Source organism: Anastrepha ludens, chromosome 3, assembly GCF_028408465.1.
Source record: "Anastrepha ludens isolate Willacy chromosome 3, idAnaLude1.1, whole genome shotgun sequence".
Lineage (NCBI taxonomy): Eukaryota > Metazoa > Arthropoda > Insecta > Diptera > Tephritidae > Anastrepha > Anastrepha ludens.
The window spans coordinates 17,050,161-17,062,214 of NC_071499.1; the positions used below are offsets into that span (position 1 = coordinate 17,050,161).

Consider the following 12,054-nt stretch of genomic DNA (forward strand, 5'->3'; position numbering starts at 1 on the left):
ATCCCAGCTTGGATAATTTGTGTGACTGTTCATAGTCTAATTCCGAACCGAATACTGCGTCTCCACGACCCTCTTCTAATTTGGAACCATCTGTGTATATGTTAAAGGTGTGGCGCGTTGAAAGTTGTCGCTTCTGCCATCCGTCCTTTTCTAATACTACCTTTTTTGAAATAAGCTTGAAGGATAACGTAGTCCAAGTTAGCGTTAAACAATTGCATATCCGGCTGTGCCAATATTTTGAATGCTTTGCTTTTGTCAATAGCCTAAGTTCAGACTTCTTTGCAGAACTTTTTGTTACTAAGTCTATTGGATGAGTGCCGTTGTATGAAAATGTTACAAATGATAAAGTGGTGTATTAATTGAGCTTTTCAAAACTTTGATTATAAATCAATTGCCGGAAAAATTGCATGCCAATAAATTTTGCTCTCAATTTTGTTTAAAATTGAGGAACCATTTCGTCGAAATACCTTCTAATAACTAATATTAATTTCATAAAATTATGCTGTCACCGGCTAGCGGAAAAAGTCAGTGCCAAGCAAAATGAGTTTGTATCAATTCCGCAGCAGCGGGGTGCCGCAAAAACAAACTATTAAGACAAGTTGCAACACGACGAAGGCAATGTAGCAAGAGGCTTGTAGCGTGAGATATGTGACACTACAGGGAATCGATAACTAGTTTTTTTGTGAAAATATATCAAATCAATCAACAGCAAACAGAAATGTATCTACCTAGGGAGTTTCCATTATAATGCAACGTGCAACAGTGCATCTTGCGCATGAGACAATTTGCAATACCTGCTTTCGATACTGGGGTTTAGTTGCGGCAAGTTGGCTTATTTAGTTTTTCGCCAATGCGTTGGAATTTCCTTTTTGAAAGGAGTTCAAAGTTTCAGTTATAACAAAGTATACGCAAAATTATTGAAATTCTATCGAAGTAACTGATATGGGATTCTGGATTTCAAATGGAAGAAAAATGTTTAATTAAATGATGAATAAAAAAAATTCTTATTAAAAATTATCCACTTTAAAATATTCGAAAATGATATAATAAGAACTAGAAAAATGTTTACACATTTTTTTTTTAATAAATATTAACAAACATTTTTTTTGATGAATAAATAAAGTTTGTCATTTAAAACTATTCATTTTAACATTTTTGGAAAGGATACTTTAAAATCTTTTTTTACAACTCGAAAAATTATTACATTTTTTTTTTAATATCAACGATTTTTTTTTTGATGAATAAATATCCATTTTGAAATTTACGAAGAGGATTCTTTAAAATCTTTCTTCAGGACTCGAAAAATTATTATGAATCTCTAAAAATAACTGATACGGGAATATTGTTTTGAAATAAAAAAAAAATTTAAGTTAATTAAAAAAAATTCTTATTTCAAATTAACCACTTTAAATTATTTTAAAAGAATTTTTAAATTTTTCTGCAGGGCTCGAAAAGTTATTATAAATCAATAAAAGGAGCTGGCATCGACAAATGCAAGAAGAATTTTATCAAAACATTGCATTGGTCTCTAAGGCATTTCTCTGTACGTAAGGTTAGACACCAGTTTGGTCCATAGCGATACCAGATTCAGAGTCCTACTTTTAGCAAAAATATACATCGCTTAAGATGCGCGCACTATTCGCGAATTTTAGGAGTTGCTCAAGCTCCAGCTCCAGTTCAAGGATAGATTCTAGTCTTTCAAAACAGAGATCACCCAGGTAGCACAGTCTAGTTTTCAAGAGAGGCGGACGGCAGCATAGCAGATGCTCCAGGGTTTCTTTTGTACCAGCCTCATTACATCTCATTACCCGGCATCTCTCTTCAGACTGACAAGAAATATAATATATATACAGAAAAATCTAACCTTTTGCGTAACTTCATAAGATACAAATATACTACACATTTTTCTTATTAAGATTTTTTTTTGATGAAGTTAAACACTTTTTGCGTGACCTAGACTAAATTCTTCGCTAGCTAGAAAAATTTAAAACTTTTCAAATTTCATATGAAGTTCTTAAGAAAAAATAATTTTCTCCAGACTCCATTTGAAAAATCTTATTTTTTTTTAGTTTCTCTAGTAGTACAGTTGTGACATGACCAGTTTATGCGAAAATAGGCGACCATTTGCTTTGAGGTTCTTCTTCTGCGAACAATTTTGTTGGATTAAACTCGTTTGGGAACACTTATCTTATCGGTTGCTGTTGTGTTTATGGTTTGTGTGGCATAAACATTCCCCATACATATACATGGGGAATGATGCTAAAGTGACAGCCGTTGGCCGGATGCGTGGAACAGACCAAGCTTTGTCACCTATTGCGGTGTCATAGAGGTATCTTAAACCACCGCGGCTGAACTTCTTCAACATTTCTTTACACCAATCGACACGAGTCTATTTTTGGGTAAGACACTTCGCAAATTATCGGTATCCAATTGTAATAAATCTTCTTGACGAGCAAATTGCAATACTGAATGTATTAGATTAGATTCTTTATGAGGTTTGCACTGCTACTGTATGTATGCTAGTCGCACTAATGCTCAAGGATGCCTCTACATTGCGATAAGTCACATGACTATTTTGTATTATCAACGCACAGCATCGATTATAATGCACAGCATCGACTGTTTTTGGCATAACAATCGATTTTTGCACGGCTTTCATGAAATTCATCCTGCATGGAACTTTTTGCGCCAGTATTTCACAGTGGCTAAGTGTGGTGCTTCAACGCCAAAAGTCAAAGTAAGTTGATCAATGCACTAATGTCCCATAATGCACGTCATAATGCACGTCGAAAATCGTAATAAATCATCGCTCAAAAATTTGTACCAGTTAATTCCATCTTTTGGGCGAGATTACTTTTTCAACTCAATGAAAAAAGAAGAATTAAGAACGTAAGTGAAAATTTTATATGTAAGTTTATGTTAAAAAATACCAAACCTTTAATTAAAAATATCGAATAATAGGCCATCATTTTACGTAGTGTTGCAGAGGCCCATAATATAAACCACAACCCTTGCACTACTTTTAACCTGGAATTAATAGAGCTTGGAGCACAAACATTTCGCAGGAATTAGTTAAAATAATGGTCCTCACCATAATTTTTTTTAAATACAACCAACGGAAATTTTGAAGTATATCGAAAGGTATAGTGATGAATAATACCTAAAAGGTCAGTGGAGAAGAACAACATTTCGCAAAATTTGTGATTTTTTGGTGGAATAATCGTCCGAATGAGTCAACAATCCAATGATTCGCAAAAAAATTTAAAGAAACTGGTTCTGTATAGGGTAAAAAAGGCAGACCAAAAACTCGACATGCTGTTGAGAATATTGCTGTTGTAGCGCCAAGTTTTGCTGAAGGAACATCTCGACGTTCTCAACAATTCGGCATTCATGAATTAGATAATTTTTTCGGATTTTACCTGTAGACGTGCGCTTGGTAGATGTTTAAGTGTTGTTATTTTTCACATATAATCCTTAAGAACCGTATTTTAAATAAAAAAGCTATGAAATCTGAAAGAATCTAATTTTTTACGGAGTTTGATTTATTTGAAAACAAGTTCTAGGCGAGTCTTTTGAAAGACATTTCAAAGGACATTTTTAACATTTTTCAGAAAACATGATTGTAGGTTAGGTTGTCAGGTTACTTGTCTAATATAATTAATAATAATTAATGCTGGAACATAAGTATCACATTTGATGTTCTATCGGTATATATCTATGAAATGAGACTTTTTCCAATTTCAAACGTTTATTAACAAAAAATGGTTACACATTTAATCTTCAAAATAAAAGCCATCGCTAGCGACACATTTTTTCCATCTCTCAGGCAATTTGTGGATGCCGCAAACCAATCATCGAGCCAATGATAAACGGAAGGCGCCAAGTCTGGTGAGTAAGCCGCATGCACCAGCGGTTCACAATCGTACATCTCCACCAATTCCCGGGTCGCTCTTGTTCGATGTGGAGGTGCATTGTCATGAAGTCAGTTCATGCGGCAGCCATCTTCCGATCTTTAAAAGCATGCCCATGTTGTTCAAACGTTTGGTAATGGTTTTTTGGGTCACTCCCAACTGCTCTGCCATCATTTCTTGCGTTTGACCATCATCTTCATCCAACAATGCTTGCAATTCGCCGACCTCAAACTTTTTCGGTGGTCGGCCACGGTCCTCGTTCTCCACGCTAAAATCACCACTTCGGAATTTTTCAAGCCACCTGAAGCACTGTGGTCTACTTAGAGCATGCCCACCATAAGCTTCTATAAGCGTTTGATGAGCTTGAGAAGCGTTTTTCTTCAATTGATAACCCAAAATAAACGATGTCCGCAAATCGTAGTTTGAAGGCACGAAATTCGACATTTTTAAAAAATACTCCTAGCGACATCTATGGACTAATAGCTTAAAGTCTCATTTCATAGGTACCATAGTACCATATACAGCTAAGCACTCTAGGTGGAGCGACAAATCCTTGAAATATTATTAGGCTGGCTTTATGGCCTGATTCATTCTATTTCAAAGAGTTTTTCGATTTGATTTTTAGTATGTTTGTTCTTTTTTTATTTTCAGAAGGATTTATTACAATATTTTTTGGCAGAAAAAATAAACAAAAAGTATTTTTGAAAGTTGCCCTTATCGTTGCCAGACACTGAGTTTCCTGTATTGGAATCTGTTTTTCTATTTTTTTAGCAGCCAAAATAAGTTAACTACGAATTGAGAAAAATTATCAAAAGCACATTTTTCGCTATTTCCAGGCAAAACTGACAATTTTTCTTTTTATTTGTATGAATACACAGGATCCTTTAGCTTAGCTTTAATTTTTTCGCAGTATTTTGTTCTGACAACTGCCACAGTTCGATCTATAAATTATATCTATAAATTGCAAAAAATAATTCGATCTCGTTTGGCAGCCTTATAAAAATAACGAAAAACCACTAAGCACAATTTTGCTAAAAAATCATCTTCTGGTAGGGAAGGTTGGGCTATGTTAGCCAGGTTGCTTGTCTAAGACAAAACACTCGGTGGCCCTATGGCCCATTGTTATACCTGCATTTGTTTTCCTTCGCCTAACTAAGTTGCTTAAACCCTTTGCATCTTTTTAAAAAGTTAACCAGTCCCGCCAGTGAGACTTTTTGCAAATTTCCCAGGTCTTCAAAGAAATAATCGCCAAGATATTTGGCACGACTTGTTTGAAGTGCAGGACCTACACAGATAAGGTGCTGTACCGACTCAATTTCTTCTTCATCTCCACAACTCTTGCAGAAGTCACCCATTCTACAGACTAGAGCGCCAACAGTGCAGTGACCCGTTACAGCACCTGTGAGGAGGCTGGTTTTTGATCTGGTTGTTGATCTGTTGAACGACTGTTCTCCTTCAAAAGTGATTTGAGACGATCTTCAACGAATTCAGAAGGCCTTCCGCTGCCGTATCATCGACGTCAAAGTCGCCATTTTTGAACTTTGCAAACCATTTCTGTGCTGTAGACTCGCCTACATAGCGCGAATGTCCCGGGCTGCTTCGGTAGCTTTTTGACCTCGACGAAAAGCAAAAAAGAGCAGGTGTCGAAATTATTGATTATTTTCCGCCTGGATATGCCATTTCTAAGCCTCAAAAGTAATAACAAATTAAATAGCTCAAAAATACAATTAACATAGTTTTGTAGAGCAGAAAGAATTCTATCGAATGAATGCTTACCCTTTGCCAAACAGCAAACAAATCGTTGTAAAATAGAAGAAAATTTAAAAACGCTAAGCACCTATTCCGCGGCCCAATACTTTTACAAATTTAAAATAATTTTTCGAAGTTTGCGTGCCAGGTGAAACTTTGAGGGCTTTCGAGAACTTAAATGCTGCCACGCTCGTGGGATGTGAAAAATGTAAATTCATTCTAATTCATTATAATTCAGCTCTAATATTGTCCACTTATATTTTTTTTTGTCATGGGTGTTAAAAAAGTGGAAATTTGTCGCACTGTGCTGCGTTTTTTTTTTTTTTTTTTTTTTTTTTTCTAATCATAAGAGGATTTCCAAATATGCCTTCTTTGATATATTGGCATTAGTGCAAATGTGTGTGTATGAGTATTTATTTACACCTACTTAACACATCACGTCGAGATTTTCCTCATTGCTCATAACTACTGCTTATTACTGCAAATCGAAGAAAATCTGTAAATTTGAGCCTTACGCAAGCGGAATTGGAGCACAGAAGCAAGAAGCTTATGGCTACATTTTGTTGCATGTGCATCTGTATGTGTGCATGTGTGCATCTGCGTAGTCCTACATGGCCATAACGCCAAAAAAGTGTTCAGAATTTGCGCCACCACACGCAATGAGTGGCACGTACAAATAGCCAGCCGCGCTATCTGTGTGCCTGCCAGCCGCCGATTAACGACCGTCTGCCGCGGTGGTATTAATGCACATAAAAACCATTCTGATCGCTTACGCAGACTGCTATTCAAAATCACGCTTTAATGGTTGTCATAAATTTGGCAGAAACCAAATACATTGTCAATTATAGTTTGATACGAATTTGTTGCTAATGGAATCAGTTGCATTGTCGTCAACTGTAAAAAACACCAACAGCAGCAGCAGTAGCAAAAGAGAAACACCAGCCAAAGTGTGACGTAGCGTTCGGTGTACCCAAACGAGCAACACCGAATGTCAGCAAAAACAACAAAAATTTAAAAAAGAACAAAAACGGTTTATGCGCGTATCAGCGCACAGAGAGAGGCTTGTCGTCGGCGCTGCGTCTATGTCTTTTGCGGTCATCAAGCGTGTGATGGCTAACAGACAGCCAGACAGACAGATAGACTAGCCGGCCCGCAAACAGGTGGCCACCGTTGGTGGCCTGCTGTGTTGCTTGTTTTGTTAAAGTTTATAAAAATCGTAACATTTCGCCAATTGGACAACAGTCGCGTGTTAGCGCCGCCAACGTTGGTGCATTGAATATATCGAGTAACGCGTCGCTTGCAAGAAAACGGAAGTGCGCGTTGTGTTGGAAATTAAAAATTTTTACAAAAAAATAAATTTTAAATTTGCAAATAAAAGTTGATGAAAATATCCTTTTTAAAGTGCAAATACGGGAATATTAAAAAATTATTAAAAGCAAAATGGATGCGAATTTGCGTTCACCAATTTTTTGTCTAGCCGTGTTGTTATGCCTGGTGGCGCATGCGCGTGCGACATACAAATTGCAGGAACGTTACAGCTGGACACAATTGGATTTCGTTTTTCCGAGTGCTAATTTGAAGCAGCAAGCGCTCGCCAGCGGTGATTATGTGCCACAAAATGCATTGCCTGTGGGCGTGGAGCATTGGGGCAATCGGCTGTTTGTTACGGTGCCACGTTGGCGTGACGGTAGGTGTAACTCAGCGAAGTGCAAGGATACGAAAGGATATTTAGAGTGATTTACATATCTCTACTTACATTCATTTGTATGTGTGTAGATGATTAAGAGGGCGGAGGGTTAGCAAAGGGATACAAATTTAAAAGGCGAAGTAAAATTTCATACATTCGGTTAGCGGTTTTTGAAGTCATTTAGAGTGGAACTTTGTTTCGTTAACGAAGGTCTGTACGCTGGCGAAAAATCCGGATACATTCATATGCTAAGGTCGGTAAATTACTGCTATACAAAAAATATTATAGAGGTAGAAACCGTAGAAACTTTCAAGGATTAAAACCGAAGGATAAGAAAATTCTGTAAAATATTTTAGGAAAATTTTTTTTTTTATTCTATTAGACCCTCGCCGTATTTTAAATGGTGTTGTTTGGGTGTTTCTATAAAAGCGTGTAATACGGAAACGAAAACAAAAACAATTTTTTATTTTTGTTTTTAAGTATTTTATTTTTTGACCTATTGCTACAAATAAAATTTTGTTTGGCCATTCGAGGTTCCTTCAAAAAATGGTCTTCCAAAACAAGGTATGTCACTGGTGATATGGATTCCGGGACTCACAGGTCGCTGAAAAAAAAATTGACCAAATGCCGGACGTTCAAAGATGAAAACCCGTTTTTTGGACCTTTTTTGAATTTAAAGGTCCGAAATAAATACTAAAAATATTTTTTTTCCAAATGATCGTAGGTCTTACGATAACGACATCAATTTTACGTCATTTAAATTTTATTTCATCAAAACCATTTCCGTAGAACCCGCTATATCTATGTCTATTGACCATATGAAGACCATTTTTTGAAGGCTGACAACTTTTTAAACGATCCTCGTATGGCCAAACCAAAAATTGTTTTTTACCAATAAATCAATCATATAACTTGAAAGCACACAAGACTTCCAGGGCATTTTGAAAAATGGTCCAATTAAAAATATAAATAACTAAATTTCAAAAAATCGGTGCTTATATAAAATAGATTTTAACTAAATATAAAATAATAGTTACCTAAATTAATTAACTAAATTTAATTAACTATATTTCGTATACATTTCATATTTAGTTAAAATTTAGCTAATTAAAATTAAATATAAAATAAATTAGTCAACTAAAGATGCAGGCTAAAAGTGCAAGAAATAATAATTATTCATAACTATGAGATCGGCACTATGCGCCCAAAGGCGGCGAGATAGCTACTTGTAATTAGGATAAAAATGCAAAAACTAATACTAAAATAGGGATAAAATAAATTAAAGTATTAAATGTAAAAATAAATAACGATAAAAAATAATAATTAATAAAAAATAGTATTAATAATTGGCGCTTACACTTCTGTCAGGTGTTTGGCAGAGCTCCCCTCCTTAAAAAAAGATATTACCTAAAAAACAAGAAAATTGAAATTAGCATAAATTTGGCGTGATTTTTCCTTTTCGGCCCCTGGATTCCTGCGGAAATTTGTAAAATAGCCAGCGCCATAAATTAGTAGTTTTTAACTATTTCTTGCATAAAATTTTTTTTATATAAACTTATAACTCAAAGCTTCAACTTGGAACAAAATTCAGAAATTTAAAAAAATGTCCATAAAAATTACAGCTTTTAAATAAAATCTTCAGAAAAAATCGGTGTATTCAGTTTTGTAGTCCATGCAATTAAATTAGAATAAAATGTAAGTTTAAAATCGGTCAAAAATCCCAACGATTTTTGACAATTTTTTTCATACGCGATGTTGAGATTTTTTTCCGTAGAGAAAAAAAGCCTTTTATATCGAAAAAAAAATGCCAGAAATTAACCAGAAGTTTGAACCACTCGCAACTTGCACTTTGTTGTACTTATACTGCATGGGCTGCAACCCAGAATTTTTCTAAAAATTCTGAATAAAACTTGTAAATTTTTATAATTTGTTTTTGAAATTAGCTTAATTTTTGCAATAAGTTTTATGACTTTTGTTGCACAATGCACTGCACTTAAAAAAATATAAGCAAAAAAAAAAATTTTATAAAAAAAAAATTGTTAAAAATTAGTCACTCATTACGTTCCTATTAGTTTAGACACAGGCGTATGTGCATACACAATTAAAATAGAAAAACGCAAAATATAACTGAAATATAAAAATAAAACGAGAGCGTGGTAACGAAATTAATAAAAATACAAAAAAAAAAAACAGGAATATATTTTAATGAAATGATTAGGTTAAAAAAAAATTCAAGATTAAAAAAATAGAATTTTTTTTAATTTAATAAAGCATAAAAACATAAATCTAATTCAAAACAAATTATAGCTAAAAAAAAATTAATACATTTAAAAAAAGGGTTCCAAAAATTTAATAACTAAATTAAAAAAAGGTTAATTAAAGAATGGAACAAGAAAGGTATATTTTAAGGAAATGCTTGTAAGAAGATAAAATTTGAAAATTTAAAACATTTAAATTAAACTAAAAATAAAAAATAAAAAATTATGAAACATACAAACATAAATCTGATTTAAAATATGAGATTCAAATAAAAGAGCACCAAAAAAGAGCTCAAAAAATATTTAAGGTATAACACAAACACCAGTTTAAAGATCAATTTTTTAAATAAAAATAGAAATAAAAGACCAAAAAAGGTTCCAAAAATTTTAATAAATAAAGAAATACAGTAACAAAAAAATTAAAATAACTGAATTGAAAAAAAAAGTTAATTAAATAACGGAATAAGAAATATATATTTTAGGGAAATGCCTGTAAGAAGATAAAATTTGAAAATTAAAAAAAAATTTAATTAAACTAAAAATAAAAAATTATGAAAAAAGCAAACATAAATTTGATTAAAAATGTATTATTGAAATTAAAAAAACCACGAAAGATGGGCTCAAAAAATTTTTAAGGTATAACACAAATTGTTGAAATAAAAAAACAGAAATAAAACACCGAAAAAAAGGTTCAAAACAATATGAGGTTAACAAATAAATTTAAATAATTGAATTGAAAAAAAAATATAATAACAATAGTTTAAGAATGGAATGAGGATTATAAAAAACAAAATTTAAGAATATAAAAAAAAAATTTATTAAAAATTAAAAAAAAGTTATGATATATACAGACACGAGTCTAATTTAAAATGTTTTATAGAAATAAAAAAACAGAACACCAAAAACAAGGGTTCAAAGTAACAAAAATATTTCAATAATTAAATTGAACAAAAATTTTAGAATGGAAGTGTATAAGAAATATATATTTTATGGTCACGATTATAATAAAACGAAATTAAGAAAGTAAAGAAAAAATTAATTCAAAATAATAAAAAAATTGGAAAATTTACAAACATAAGTCTTAATAAAACTATATTAATTAAAAAATTGAAGCGCTGTAATATGGAAAATCGAGGAGTTTTACTGACCAAAAATCGATAATTGTTACATTTCTAAGGATTAAGTTACGAAAATTTGCACAAATAAAAAAAAATGTGTAAAGATTTAAGATGCTTTCCATTTCAATTCAACCGGGCTATTCGGGTCATGTTCTTCGATTTCGATGTAACTCAAATATGCTGCTCTCTGGTCAAAATAATGAGACACGTATTTTTTTGTTCGACCGAAAAAAATTTTTTTCAAGAGTTATAGGCAATTTTGTTTTTCGGCTCAAACTTGATTTTCTTTAATTATATAAAAACATTTTTTTTTTTAAATGCCCATAACTTAGTCAAAAATGAACCGATTTTAATAATTCTGGGTTCAAAATGATCGTCATTACTTACACGAGCGATTTCATGTAGAAACAGTTGCAAAAAAGTAGTTGAAAATTTTTTATTTTGCAAAAAACAAAAAGTGCGAAACAGGTTTTTTACTCAAGAATTCATTACTCAAAAACAACTCATTTTAGCTACTGGGCATTCAGCTTAATTGAAGTTTGAGGGGTCCTCTCGATTTGGAAAAAGTTATAAAAAAAACAAAAATACACTTTTTGAAATATTAAATTTCGAAAAAATCTCAATTTTTTTTTCCTTTTTGCTAAATAAAAAATTTCGAACTACGTTTTTGCAATTGTTTCTACATGAAGTCGCTCGTGTAAGTAATTACGATCATTTTGAACCCAGAATTTTTAAAATCGGTTCCTTTTTGACTAAGTTATGGGCATTTAAAAAAATTTGTTTCTTATATAGTTAAAAAAAATCGATTTTGAGCCGAAAAACAAAACTGCCCATAAATCTTTAAAAAAAATTTTTACCAGAGAGCAACATATTTGAGTTACATCGAAATCGAAGAACATGACCCGAATAGCCCGGTTGAATTGAAATGGAAAGCATCTTAAATAAAATATATTTTAATATAATTTATTTTTAAATACCGTGTGAAAAAAGGTTAAACATAAAAATTATCAAATTTAAAATTATTTAAGAAGCAGTACATTACAATACGTATTAAAGGAATAGAAATAATAGGCACCTTAGAAGTGATAAACAAATTTGCGTCAGTAATACTTTCAGACTCTTCTGGAAGTTTTTGTTTTTTACTGGCTTTGTCCAGATAAACCATCACACCCCCATTTACTGTACCAAACTAGATGTTTCAACTCATCTTTGAAGACGGAATCTACTCTCAAAATTCTAGCCACAGTGTGATCCAATAAAACTTAAAGCTTCATTATTTTTGCACTTGAGTTTGTTACTTCTATTGAGGACACTGGCGGATAGCAGGTTTG

At 32.6% G+C, this 12,054-nt stretch overlaps 1 protein-coding gene across 1 annotated transcript in view; it reads left to right on the forward strand.

Annotated features, from left to right (window-relative positions):
- The first annotated feature begins 6,917 nt into the window (after nucleotides 1-6,917).
- LOC128857069 (protein yellow) overlaps nucleotides 6,918-12,054 on the forward strand; it is a 32,146-nt gene continuing 27,009 nt past the window's right edge. The window contains exon 1 of the mRNA XM_054092633.1: nucleotides 6,918-7,347. Coding sequence (XP_053948608.1) covers nucleotides 7,101-7,347 — 247 coding nt within the window. The 5' untranslated portion in view covers nucleotides 6,918-7,100. The remainder of the gene's footprint in view (nucleotides 7,348-12,054) is intronic.